Source organism: Meriones unguiculatus, chromosome 1 (genome assembly GCF_030254825.1).
Source record: "Meriones unguiculatus strain TT.TT164.6M chromosome 1, Bangor_MerUng_6.1, whole genome shotgun sequence".
NCBI lineage: Eukaryota > Metazoa > Chordata > Mammalia > Rodentia > Muridae > Meriones > Meriones unguiculatus.
In genome coordinates, this window is record NC_083349.1 from 9,657,622 (window position 1) to 9,672,068 (window position 14,447).

Consider the following 14,447-nt stretch of genomic DNA (forward strand, 5'->3'; position numbering starts at 1 on the left):
CCCTGGTGCAAGATGGAGGAGGGACCTTTTCAGTGATGTAAGCAATTATAGGAAAACAAAGGTCAAGAGATAAATAAAAAACTTTCATGGCTCACATTTATCGGATCATATTTATCGGCTCAGTAAAAATATTTAAGTAGCCATAAAAACAAAAACTTTTAATATAGATTTACAACAACAACAACAACAACAAGACACATTGGGGCCAGCAAGATGGCTCCAAAGCCAAGAGCACTTACCTGATGACCTGGGTTTCATACCTGCAGCCCACAATGAAAGGAGAGAACCAACTCACACACACACACACACACACACACACACACACACACACACTTGAGGGATAAAAATAAGTTGATAGCCTCATCCACCATAGCCAGAATCCCTAAGGTACAGCCAAAAGTTTCTAAACTAATACTTATCAATATGCACAGATTATTCTTTAGAACTTAAATATCCAAGAAACAATTAAAAGCACTTGAAAGTCATTGCCCATCCCCAGTGCTGGTGGCAGTCAGGGGTGGAATGAGGCCTCGGATGTGCTGGAGGAAGCCCGGCTTCTCTCTTACTGTTGTCGCCCTCTCGACATTGATTTCTGTATCTCACTTCTGAAACTGATGCTTGGGAATGCACGTTCATTTTCAGAAGTGCAGGAAAGGTACACACAAATTGGGTGGGAAAGATGGAATGGCTCCCATGTCATTTCTTTTCATTCCCAGGGTCTACAGAATGCCTCCAACAGGCTAGGCATTATGTGAAGGGCTCTGCTTGGCGGCCTTTACGGAGAGCCACTCATTCTGCAGAGTGAGAGCACTGAGCTCCATCTCCCACTATCCTCAGCCACCTCTGCGCAGAAACATCTGGAAGCAAATTAAAAAGTCATAGCCGCATGACTATAACAATTTAGCAATTCTGAAACAATAGACTTACAGCTGCTATTCAGCAGACACAGCCCAGGGCTATTTATACACAAAACAGAGTAAAATGATCGTTACATTTTAAAGTAGCTTTGAGAAGGAACAAATGAAAAGAAATGGTGATTTACAGGTTCCTAAGAGGATACCACCTTTGGTGGTGGTAGGCGGATAACTGAAAGTATTAGGTCCTCTGCCCAGTGTACCTAAGTAGTTCATCTGAAGCCATAATTCAGCATGACAGGCGCCCGGGGCTGGAGGGGTGCTCGGCAGTTAAGAGCACTTGCTGCTATTGCAGAGAACCTGAGTTCAGTGCCCAGCACCCATCTTGTTATAGGTTTTGTGGCTGCCTGTAACTCCAGCTTCGGGGGCTCCAATGCCCCTTCTGGCCTTTGAGGTCACCTTCACACATGTGACATCTACAGAAAGACAGCAATAAAGATAAAAATGAATTTTTAAAAATTAACCCAAAATACTTTCAGGTGTCTATAATCAAAGCACCCTACACAGTCCAAACCTTGGTCTCTAAAGCCAGCTATAAAAAACAGTGATCACTGAATTTGAAGCCACTTTTAGAACTCAAAACCAATGTCTGAATTATTCCCCTGTAGCATTGAACAGCCATGGACTGAACCTGAAAACATAGCAGAAGAAAATCTATTAAATATACTATAAGCATGAATTGTTTTTTAAAATGAAGAAAGATGTTCATTGAAAAAAAATGAAAGAATGTTCTTTTCTAGTTCAGTTCAACTAAATCACAGAACTGCCTTGCTCATTTCAGTTGCATGTGCATGAAATAAGTTTAATTCTCAAAAAAAATAAAATAAAATAAAAAAGCAGGCATCAAGACTGAGTAGGCTCCATCGACAAGTAGAGTACTCTTAGTACTGTAATTATCAGCATCAGACCCTGGGTCCTGGCAGCCCTACCAACATGGGCTCATCCAGCCACCCCCAACAACCCAGGTAAGGAGACAAAACGCATAGAAAACTACAGAAAGCAGAGTCATTCAATGTGGCTTCATTGGGAAGGGAGACAAATAAGAAGGTCCACTCTCCTGATTTCACTTCTATTGCTGTGATTTAAAAAAACCTGGCTTAAAGAGCTTACAAGAGGAAGGGGTTTATTTCAGGTCACAGTTCTAGGTTACAGTCCATCTCTGTGGGGAAGTCAAGGCAGGAAGGTCAAGCAGTCAGTTACATCACTTCCACGGTCAGGAGCATGGGGCAACAAGAGGATGCAAGATCACTGGCTTGATTGCTTGTGCAGAGCTCAGTTTCTCCCCTCTCATGAGACTCGGGGTCCCCTGCCACCCATGGTGGGCTGGGCTTTCTCATGTTAATTAACCCAAACACCCACAGACAGTATATAGGCCGGCCTACCCAAGGTAAACAATCCCTCATTCGGTATCTCTTTCAGGCGGTTCTAGTTTGTGTCAAGTTGACAAATAAAGCCAGCCATTACTTCCAGTGGCCACCGCACTTCTATCTTGGGGGTTCTGACATGATATTTAAGGTTGAGGCAGAAGGCAAGAGCTACGCATAACTAAGCAGTCTTGGCCAAGGTGTGTTCTCAACCATCATTGACCCACGGTTGTCCAGCCTTTCCCTCAAGGTGTTCTGACAAGGTGTCATGACTTATAGAATCCCTAGGAGTGGACAGTTGAGTGGCCAAATATTCTTTGGGTTAAATAATCTATAGAGTGCCCATCATAGAGGGGAAGCTACTAGGGAAGGAAACAGAATTCACTCTATTTTATGGCTGAACCAGCTGCAACCTGTGACTAAATTTACTTTATGAGGCACCCCAATTGTCCTGTCAACAGGAGAATCTGGTGCATTTAGCCCATTGACATGTACTCTTTCCATGAGTCATCAACATGGCTTAGAAGTCCTATTTTCGGATTTTGCTTTTCCTTTAGCTTCCAACCCATTTCTCTGCTTGAAGTTCATCTTTCCTATACATTTTAAAGATCCACATCTTTTGCAGTTAAGCTGGTATAACTTACTTAATTCTCTGCATTGTTTATTTAGAGAGTACCTTTACTCTGGGCAGTGATGAAATAATTATTTCTATATCTCTCTACCTCTCCCCTCATTCTGTCATGGTCTAATTTCATCCATTACATTCTTCTTAGCATCTGCTTTTATAATGGCTCACATTTTTAACTGACACGATAAATGGTAGGCATAACTATTCAATGCAAATATAATGTGTGAAGATTGGATCTCAGCAAACGGTATATCTAAAACCTCACAGGTCATTTGTTTTTATCAGAGACACTTAAAAACCCTTTTTAGAACTATCTTAAAATGTTCAATTCATTACTGCAGATCATGGTCACGTTACTGTGCTGTAGAATGTGTTCACCATGGAAGCTAGCATCTTCTTCCTTCTCCTCCTCCTCTCCCTTTTCTCCTCCTCCTCCTTCTCTTCTTCCTTTTCTTTCTCCTCCTCTTCTTTTCCCCCTCCCACTTTTTTCTCCTCTTCTTTCTCCTTCTCCTTTCCTTCTTCAGACAGGGTCTCATGTGGCCCAAGTTGGCTTATAGCAGCTCCTATATTCGTAATGGAAGTAGTTTCTGATTCTGCCTTTTTTTAAGATTTATTTTACGTGTATATGTGTGCCTGAGTGTATATGTACCATGCATATGCAGATGTCTTCAAAGGCCAGAAGAGGGCATCAGATCCCCTGGAACTGGAGTTACAGGTGGTTGTGAGCTGCCTGGCACGTGGTATGGGAGTCAAACTCAGGTCTTCTGCAACAGCAGCAAGTCCTTTTCACCACTGAGCACCTCTCCAACCTCTTATTCTGTCCCTTCCTGTTTGTTTTCCTCCTCCCCTTCCCATATAATAAAGGCTGGGTTCAAACTCACTGAGAAGCCAAAGATGATCTTGAACCCCTGATCCTCCTGCCTCCACCTCTGAGATCTGGGATCCCAAGTGTGTGCTATGGTGCCCAACCAAAATAGACACTTCTTTGGAAGAAGTATGTGGCCATCATTATGATAAATACTCATTTTGAATTTTCCAAGGGATTCATCATTTAAAATATTTAGTTCTGTTATTGCCATAAAAATCCAAATTCCCCAAATTCCAGTGTTTTGGCACCTAGCACTGTGTCCCAGACTGCTGCTTAAAGCCAGATGCATAACAAAAACCCTTTATGAAACAGACAGGATGGCATGCCTTGACTCAGAAATGATCCTCCCTGGTATTATTTTTGCCTCTGCAGCCCCCAGTACACAGCAGCCCCCGGGAAGGGCTTGTGAAGTCATAGTAAGTCTCATGTGGCCAGCCCATAACCAGAAACCAACAGAGGTTGAGCACCATGAGACTGAGGTGGAGTTGGAGGATCAGGCAGGCTTCAGGATCAAAGGTCCATCCATTGGCAGGCATGGGACATACAGTGGGAAAACCGCAAGGAAACAGAACTCTGGGTTCTTTCTTCCAAGAAGAATGTGGTCTCCTGCCTGGGAGAGGTGAGGCTCCAGGTGCATTGGAACCAAAAGGTGTGGAGCCGTAGAGCCACAATATGAGGAATGAGGCCAGCCTCGTAATCCACACCAGGCCTAAAACTCACCTCCAGGCCTGGCAAGGTGGATCAGCAGGTAAAGGTGCTTAGTGCCAAGCCTGATGACCCAAGTTTAATCTCCAGGGCCTACATGGTGGAAGGAGAGCAGTAAATCTGCAAGTTGCCCCTGGACTCACACATACATAAGTAGATGAAGGTAATGCAAAAAAAAAAAAAAAATCCATTAACTTATACCTGACATCCTGAGCCAAGGGCACACAGTGTCTGTGTGCTCCCATATCACTTCAAGTAAGAAGAAGATCAGATCCCCACAACTGGAACCCAATATCTGCTTGAAGATGCTCTGTAAGCCCCTTGAAAGCACCACCACACTGGACAATGCTGGGACCCAGTACCTACAGGCACTCTGTTACCAGAAAGGGATATCAATGGTCACTTGAGGGCCAATGTGAGTCAGGTCTAACATACACGACAAGACAGAATCCACCTAAGCCAACTGCAACCTGCCATGCTTTTCCTATGACCTCAGAACCTTGCCCCTTTCATACAAGCTCTGATCTGGGGCCAGCTTTCCTTCCATCGCAGGAGCTGTGGTGGCATCCTGAGCCCAAGCCACGTGCCTTGAGATGTTCCCCTCCCTCCATTCACATGCACATGTCTGCAAGTCCTAACTATAACTTTAAAGCAGGGACCTCCAAACTTCTGGCTTCTCTGGGACACACTGGATAAAGAAGACTTGCCTTGGGTCACACATTAAATCCAGAGGTGCTCAACATGTGGCCCACATACAAGATGCTGTGATGTGATGTACCACGGTCACACCCAAGAGCCATGCAAATGAGTTACAAACAAAATTGAAAAAAAAAAAAGAAAATCTTGTGTTTTCAGCAAGTTGATGATTTTGTGATACAACCCCCACTCAGAGTTCTCCTGGGCTGCCTGTGGGCTTCAGACCATGGGTTAGACACTCCTCCTGAAAGTTTAAAGAGTGAGACAGGAATTCACTACCCGGAAATGACAATTGTGTTAACCTGCTCAGGCCACTCCTACTCTACCTGACATGTGAACAGCGGGACAAGTCATTTAGGCTGGGATACCTTAGTTTACCAGCCCCAGTGAAGCTTGTAGAGACTTCGGAGGATGCTCTGGGGATGGGGCAGGTGGTGAGCTGCTGTTAGACAGCTCACCTGAGTACCACGTGTTACATAGGGTGAGTCTCTGAGCAAAACAGCCACCGTATTTACCAGAGCAGCTGTGCTCGCTTGCAAGAGACCAACTCAATCAGGCTAGTGTACTCTCCCTCAGACAAGGGGAAGACTGGAGGGAGGAGATGTGTGAAGAGGATCACAGGACCCTCACCTGAGTTGCCAACCACACGCCAAGCCACTTACATGCATTTCTGGCCTGATTGCATGGGACCTCAGTGATGTTACAGTAATAAAGGTCAGGGAAGGTTAATGGAGGGTTATCTGTCTCTGTGGCTGTGAAGAAGCCATAGTCCCTGCTGAGGTAAAGGCTCTGTAGCGCAGCTTCTTTGGGGAACCTCACACTCCTGCAAGTGTCCCCTCACCCGTTGTCCTAGTTTGCTTTCTGTTGCTGTGATAAAACACTACAACCAAAAGCAACTTGGGGGGAAAAGGATCCATTTACCTTACAAGTAGAGGGAAGCTAAGGCGGACGCTCAAAGCAGGAGCTTGAAGCAGAAACCAGCAGAGGAATGCTACTTGCTAGCTTGCTTCCCCTGGCTTTCTCAGCAGCCTTTCTTACACAGCCCAGGCTCACTTGCCCAGGAGTGGCACTGCCGACAGAGCTGGCCCCTCTCACATCAATCAGCAATCAAAAAATGCCCCCAGGGAAATGTGATGGAAGCAATCTCTCAACTCTCAGGTATGTCTAGGTTTGTGCCAAGTTGACGAAAACAAACTCTGCCACCCATTTTATTTAAGTAAGCACAATAAATTCATTGATTCTCCAAGGCAAATTTTAATGGAAATATACTTTGCTTTGTCACTGGAACCTTAAGAAGAGGGGGGTAAACAGTGTTTACACCTTTCCAGGAAAAGTATGAGGTTACCCCTAAAACTAACCACAAACAAGGGATCAGAAAGTATTTTAGAGACTGTCCACATGATCTCTTTGAGACTTGCACTGCTCATTTACAGGTAATCTGGGGGCTCCCCTGAGGCAATGGAGACCAGTAATTCTGTCAGTAAGATCACAGACTCCTGGGAAATCAGTGGGAACTCCTGGGTGCTGTGGAGGAGCAATCACTGTGACGCCATGAGTGGCCAAACTTTCTCCATGCTGCTATTTCTCTTTTTCACATCCTTGGAAAATCTGTCCCCTCTGTTCTGATTCAAAGCAATCCCTCTTTTTTCATCAAACTTACGCAATTCACAGGAAAAGCTGCCAAAAAAAAAAAAAAAAAAAAAAAAGAGTCCGAAGTTGGGCCACAGGGATGCTCTCAAAGTCTTCTGCTTAAAATGTTTCTGCCACACTGCAGCAGGCCCATCCCAGTGAAAGGTCATTGTTTGCAAACTCTTGTGCTGCAAAACCCAACTTCCAGGGGAAAATCCCATTCCAGAGAAGCCATTCCCATACTATGTGAAGTTTCCAGAAGAAAAGCTATAGCTGTGTCAAAGATTCTGCAAAGCTGATCAACTGATTCAAATTTCCAGTGTTTTTGAAAAGCTGGAATGTGGCAAATCAAACTACCTTGGGCTATCTTTGTGGCCCCTAACAGCAATTTATTGCCCACCTCTCTACGTGAGCTAATATCCTCATGACTATAATGTAAATCCATTTGGGATGTTCCAACAGACCTCTAGCTTCTGCCAACCCAAAGGCTAAGGATGCCATCAGATAGCATCTGGGGCCTGTCACAGAGCTTTCCCAGCTTTTCTGTAACCCCCCTATCTGAAGTTCCCAAAGATGTGTTGAAAAGGTGCTTCATCCATTCCTTTCTTTATCCCGTTACTATAAAAACTTCATGAAACTGTTACCATGTTGAAGTGTAACATTGTAAAGAACCTGAATCCTTGTTCCTCAGCCATTGTCACTCACGTTTGACTGCTGAACAAACCTTCTCTTTTCTTTAAAGTGGAAATTGTATATTGCCATTAATGTCTGTAATCACAAGACAGAAGACTGAACATGTTAACAGCTAAATATTAGCATGGACATGGCAACTTGCTGTAGGCAACTGACATGGGGCTGGAGAGACAGCTCAGCTGGCACAATGCTTTGTGTGCACACATAAGGACTTAAGCTTGATTCCCTGAACACATGGAAAAGCTGGGTACGTGCCTATAGCCCCGGCACTGGGAAAGAAGAGACTGGTGGGATCTCTGGGGCTAGCTGGCTGGTCAACCTGACCAAATCACTGAGTTCCAGGTCAGTAAGAAACACCATCTCAAAAAAGCTGGACAGGACCCAAGAAACAACACTCAAGGTTGAGCTATGGCTTCCACACTCACACACACACTTCCCCTAACGCACACACACACGCACACACACAGGCACAAGCAGGCAATGCAAAATGCAACTGTAGGTTTGATCATTTTAAAGACTCGTTTATATATGATGGAAGGTGGGGTGCTGCTGATTAGTAGGGGCGAGAAGAAAATTCGTGAAAGAGGTAAGCAGAAATGAAGACTTGGCCACCCTAAGCCAGAGGACTGGGAAGCAAAGGGGCCGTACTGCACTCACCCTCTGCATCCCCCCGCAGAGAATGCTCTCATCAGGGGCTGCTGCACAGTCCAGCAAACCGTTAGTACTTAGTCAGCCTTCAGACTCGTTGTTCCCCATCTGTGCCTTCCAAGAGCCATAGAGCAGAGACATTCAAACACAGACTCTGTGACTATGCTGAGTGGGTGTAGATTCCTGTCATCACTCCCTGCATACAATGTCATCTTACTTACATTGAATTCAGCACCAAGAGTGATCTAGAGGTGGTTTAATATATAGGGGAGGATGTGAGAAGTTATATAAAAATACATGAAGAACTTGGGTCCCCAATGGCCTTTGGTCCCTCGATGCAAGCCCCCATGGATGTCAAAGAAGTAAAACAAAAATCAAACGGGAAACAAAGCTACATCAGTACCAAATGATGTCACCTCATAGTGACCTCACTCCTGTACCTGCCAACAAATGCGTCCAGGGAACACCCTGGAAATCAGGACATGTTCATTAGACCCGGCAGGGACAGCACAGGAACGTCAGCACAAAGCAGGCACAAAAGAGAGGGTGGAGGCTGATGTCCCTGCAGATGTCACACCTAGACCACCCCTAACTGCAGAGACGATTTTGTAGCATCGTGAGGAGCACCAGTTGAGGTTTCAAGCAGCTTAGATTGATGCCTCTCCTGGGAAATCTTAGCTGTGTCTCTCCAAGCTCTGTGTATTCTGTTTGTATAAGTCAAGAGAGCCAATAATGGTACTTGTCTGTGCTGTTAGTGTTAAATTAAATAATGTATAAAAATCATTGAGAAAGGTGCTGACAGCTGTTAGAGGCAATGCACCTCTCCCGCTGCTGGTGACTGGAGCATCATGAATGCAGTGAGTGAACAGGGCCTTTCCTCATGCTGTTTCTGTCTGCTAGAGCAGACAGCCCTCCACAAAGAAACACATGGATTCTGAGAACTATGGATGAGGCCTCTGGGAATCACCAGAGATAATTCTCCACTTTCATCCCCTTTAGTTACTGCCACACTGTGACCGCAGCAGAGCAGGGACTTTCCTGTGATGACATTAAGAGAAGATGGGCATCCCACCTACAGAGTCAGTTTGAGTATTCCAGTCTGTAAGCTTTGTGTACCATGGCCCAGATGATGGGCTAGTGAGTACCTGCAGAGACCTTGGCCAGGGAAGGACTAGACTGAACTTGCTCTAATCCTGATGAAAGAAAAGATGACTGAAACACAAATTCTAATTCTGACACCTTGGTGGTTCTCACACTTAAAATCCCATTAGCTTGACACGCCTACAAAATACTCATATGTGAGACAAGATGTGGTTATTTTTAAATAGAGGTTCTAATCATTGTGTGGGGTGATGTATTCTTGGAGCATGGGCTTTAACTGTGCACCTGAATCTGTCAAATCATGATGCCTGTGGTGCTAGCTCCAGAAGGTAGGAACTGAAAGGATTGCCCTGACCAAGCCAGCATTTGCCACCCAGAGTGAGGTAGGAAGATGGCTCAGTCTGCAAAGCACTTACTACGTCAGCATGAGGACCTGAGTGATCCCTGCTACCTCATTTTTTAAGTGCTGAAAGGGTAGGAACAGGGGAAATCTCTGGAGCTTGCTGGCCAGCCAGCCTAGTCAATCAATGAGCTCTAAGTCCAGTGAAATACAGCATTTAAATATATATATGGTAGAGGATGACTGGGGAAGACATTCAATGTTGACCTCTGGCCTCCTCACACATCTTCATACAAACACACAAAACATATACAAAGCATGCTTGTGTGCTATGAGCCCTGCTCTACCCTCCCTGGCCAACCCCAGAAAGAGGTTGCATCATGGTCTGATTGTGAACTGTCCCCTCTAGGTTCACACATTTGAATATTTGATCTCTTGCTGGTGCGGGGGAGAAGGGGTCATAGAAGCCTTCCGGACTGATGCAATTCCCAGTCCTGCTCTCACCCCTGGGTCCACCAGAATACGAAGAGGCATGCTCAAGCACTCAATGCCAAGGACCAAGTCAGTCCAGCTGCATGCCCTCCCCACGGGGTGAGCTACGTGTATGTTCCAAACAATGGATCAAGATAAAGCTCTTCTCCTGTAAGGGTTGGAGCCACAGCTCTGCTCTCCAATACTGGTTCTGGAGATTTCCTCATGAGAGGGCTCCAGGGTAAGCAGTTTACCCCCTCAGAGAAAAATTCACATAGAGACAAGCAGCACTGAGGTGACTGCCAACACCCTCCTTTTCCCATCCTCAGCAGCAGGGGGAGCCTCTGCCCAGGTGCTTATGGAAGGAAGGTTGGCTACTTGCCTGGACTACACTTCCCATGCATGAAAGACAAAGAAGACAGAAAGAAAAGAAGGTAAAAACTGTCCTCCATAGGGACTTGAAGCATGACACAGAAAGGGCAAGACAGTCACATTCCAGCCACACTTCGCCATGTCTCTGGTGACAGCCTCTGTGCCCCCCTCCACCCTGTTTTCTGGGTGTATTTCAAGCAGAAGACTTGGTTCCTCCTCATGGGGCACTCATGCTCAAGGAGTGGGCTCCTGAGAAACAAAAGTGTGGTGGCTCATTTGATTGACGCTTCGATGGGATCTAGAATCACCTAGGGACCGACCTAGGATGAACTGTGGCAGGAAGACCCAGGCTAAATGCAGACAGCACTACTCTGTAGACTGAGTCCTGGGCTGAATAAAAACAAGAGAACTGAGCTCTGGCATTCACCTCTCTGCTTCCTGATCCAGGAGAGATTGTTACCAGCTGCCTCAAGCTCTTACCCCAAAACTCTCCCACCATGATGGAGTCTACCCTTTTCACTCTGGGCGAGCAAAACAAAACAAAACAAACCTCCCCTAAGTTGCTTTTACCAGGCATTTGGTCACAGCAAATGTTAAGTAGCCACTGCATAAAAGAAAAGGTTATAGCTGCTCCCTCAAAGGTCTCCAGTTCATCCCAGGGGACCTAGGACCCTCACAGATCAGTAGTGATCTCCCCTGGCTAGTTACTGAGAGTTCACTTTACCCTCTTAAAACACACAAGGGGGCTTTGTGTTATGGTGTCTTTTATTTTCTCTCCACTTTCTCATTGCCCCATCCAAATGTTTCTTAGCAGATGTCACCTCTTAAAGAGGCCTTAGAAGACTTGCTGATTCTAGAGAGTCCTCTAAGAGAAAAGAATGGACTCAGAAGGGGAACACCCAGGGTTGCACATAAGAAGGGCCCAGACCACCAAGCGAGGGCAACATAGAAAGAAAGACCAAGGGCCAGGTGGGCTGCCATAGGCCTGGCTTTTCTTCCAGCCTCCAAAAAGACAGTCCTGCCTGCACCTGGACTGAGCCAAGTGTGACATTACATACACCTGAATAGAAGAGGTCAGCCAGGCATTGTCATAGAAGCTGATTTCTACCACAGGGAGGGTAGGATTGCTATTGCTTCGGCTGCCACAGGCCCTTCCCTTCAGGCCATGAAACCATTGGAGGAAAGGCCTGTGGAGTGTGCAGAGGAAGCTCAGCAGAGAGAAAGACTGGGCCGAGGATCAAGATCACAATAAGACCTCAGAGAAGCCCCACGTGATGTGTCCAGCCCTGAGAGCCGGTGAGGACCCACAGAACAGCCTGGATGATTACCAAAGAAGAGAGGTAGGCTTGATAATTACCAAAGAAGAGAGGAAAAATGGGGCCACCTCCCTGCTGTGTGATGGAAATCTCAGCCATGTCCATGCCTGTGAGTACCCTTTATTCTGCTCCTGCCATTTCTAGACAGAGGGCACCCAAGGGAAAGTCCTTACCTCGTCATCAGTCCTGCCTTCTGTCTCTGGAGAAGCCCCACCCTCTATACACAGGCCTGCTCTGCAGTGCTCCCTCACCTTGGGAAACAGCCAGCACCCTTCAAATGCCAGGCACCCAACAACCCAAGCTCAGGGGAAACCCTCCCTGCGTCTGTGAGCAGAGCAGCCAGCGGAGTGAGCAGAATGCACCTGAGAAGCCAGTACCTGGATGTTGAGTCTCCCACGATGCGCTCCCAGGCCATAGCGCTTTGTTGTAGAGGCATGCAGCTGGAAGTCTGTGATTTTTAAGGTTTCCAGGCCAAGAGGTGGGCAACCTGGGAAGGACAGGGTTTGTTAGAAACAAAGACAGAAGAAACGAGTGTCTGCTTTTCTGAAACGGCTATGTGCTTTCTCCAACCAATGAGCTCCCAAGCCACCGGCAAGGCCCCTCACCCTGACACACCCTGTGTTTCAGACAGATTAGATCAGAGCAACCATCAGTGGCTCCCCAGATCTCTGTCACTAGTATTTGCTTTCGGGATATTTGGACTCTCAGATATCTTCTCTACTACTGGCCTTGCTGTTGTTTGATGCCATTTGCAATTAAGGCCCCTTCTATGGGAGTCAGAGAATAACAACCCCACACTTGAGCTCTGCAAATTAACCAGGACTTGTTGGTTTTGCTTCGGCAACTTTGGCCTCTGTTGTGCATGGTAATGAGTAGAGAAACATAAATAGAAACCCTCTATTGTCTTCCTTATTGGCAGAATGTTTAGCTGTGAGAACAGCTCTGGATCACAGCTTGACCCTGGAATCCATGCCAGCCAATGACTGCCCATGTCTAGACAACCATCCCTACACATGATGATAATGATGGCAGCTGAGGCTGGACTCCGGGTCTCCTAGACTGGGCTACGCTCTCATCCAGTGACCTGCTATCACATCCCATTTGGGGCAAGTAGTGACACAGCACCAAAAGAGAGTCTCCTCCTACCATCAGATTGGAGAAGAAAAACGGCTCTTGAATAGATGTGAACCGAGTCTATTTCTACCAGAAATATCAGACAACTTCAAACATCAGAGGCCACAATCATTGGGAAACTGGAAGTGCCCTGGAATCAAGGGTTATCTGGGGACATGTCTGCAGACTCAGCAAAAGGCCATGCTAACCTCAGGTTAGAGGGGTCTAGTGAGGTGACAGGGACTCTGTGGGTACCTGTATGAGAAAGTCCACCCAGGCACTGTAGGCAGACAAGTTCAGATCCACTGGGAGCCAAGACACCATGCAGTCCCCCTAAACCTCCCAAAAGTTGAAAGTGGCAAATTGAGACCTGAGGCAAGTTACCAACAGAGGTGCTAGCCGCCAGCAGAGCTGTGCAATGGATCTAGTGTTCAGAGTCTCAGGACACTGTATACCCTTGGGCCTGCTGACAGCCTCTGGGGGGCTTCCTGGGTTGGTCCCTGACATTAGCCATCTACCTGGCTCCCACCATAGTGGGGACCATAGGCAGATGAATCCTGCTGTTGTCCTGACACACTGCAGGAAGACAACTTCCAGTGATCAGTTGGTATAGCATGGCTTCTGGGAAAGGGTCTTGTAGCTTATGGGGGCTGGAGAATCATGTACTTGGTAGAGCATTGGTGAGGGAGTGTGAAGTGAGTGAGAACAGCATACAATAAAGAGAGATGTAGGCAGAGGCCACACAGTAAATTGGGGGGGGGGTTCAATGACTTTAGAGGGTGTGTAAAAAGGTAAGAGGCACATGACCGAGGCCAGGCCCTTTCAGTGAGTGGAGGAGATGTTAAGCAGGAGAACCCCCTTTCTGGGGAGCCAGACCCGTAACTTCCCAAAGGTACTCAGAGTCAACAGTTACCATGAACCCCTGCTTCACAAGGGTCTCCCCTTCCAGGTCTGGAGGACACAGGGATCCGACTCACATGGGTCACATGTCTTTGACATCAAGTGTTAAGTGAGTACGTCTCCATCCTATCTACCAGGAACTGATGATGCTCATGTGTTACAAGTGAGCAAGACTGTCCCACAGCATCCTTTATAATCCATAATGCTTGTCTCCTATGCTGGGGTATCACTGTGGACCTTCTCAGCCCACCAAAGCAGTAGAATGCCCTGCTTGTCATGGTCTGGCAGTCATAAAGCTTGACCCCTGATGATAAACTTGAGCTTTGACCCAGATGATATACCTCTTTGTGAGCCTGTACTCTCCCAACTGTATCTTCAGAACAAGGGGAAAAAAACCATCTCTCAGCTGTTTCCCTGGGTTCTCAGACCCAATGTTCTGTAGCCATTACAGGCTGTGTCCAGAGTTCCAGCAAGCTCTCAGGGTAATGCTCACTTACTTCCTAGGGCCACTGGGATCAGGGGTATCTAACAGCCTGCCACTTAAAACCTGGCTGGGATTTGGGTTCAAGGGCCCCTAATTCCCCAGCTCTGGTTCTTCTTCATTGCTTCTATCCACTGCTGGGTCCTTGGAGTTCTACTGGTGACCTCATCTCAACCTGTCATATTCTGGCCACTGGCAGCATCCTCAG

The 14,447-nt window shown here is 46.6% G+C and overlaps 1 protein-coding gene across 2 annotated transcripts in view; it reads right to left on the reverse strand.

Annotated features, from left to right (window-relative positions):
- Nucleotides 1-14,447, reverse strand: part of Cpxm2 (carboxypeptidase X, M14 family member 2) — a 105,902-nt gene that overhangs the window by 65,458 nt on the left and 25,997 nt on the right. For both annotated transcript variants that reach the window (XM_060381253.1, XM_021654892.2), the window contains exon 3: nt 12,123-12,232. In XM_060381253.1, coding sequence (XP_060237236.1) covers nt 12,123-12,232 — 110 coding nt within the window. The remainder of the gene's footprint in view (nt 1-12,122; nt 12,233-14,447) is intronic.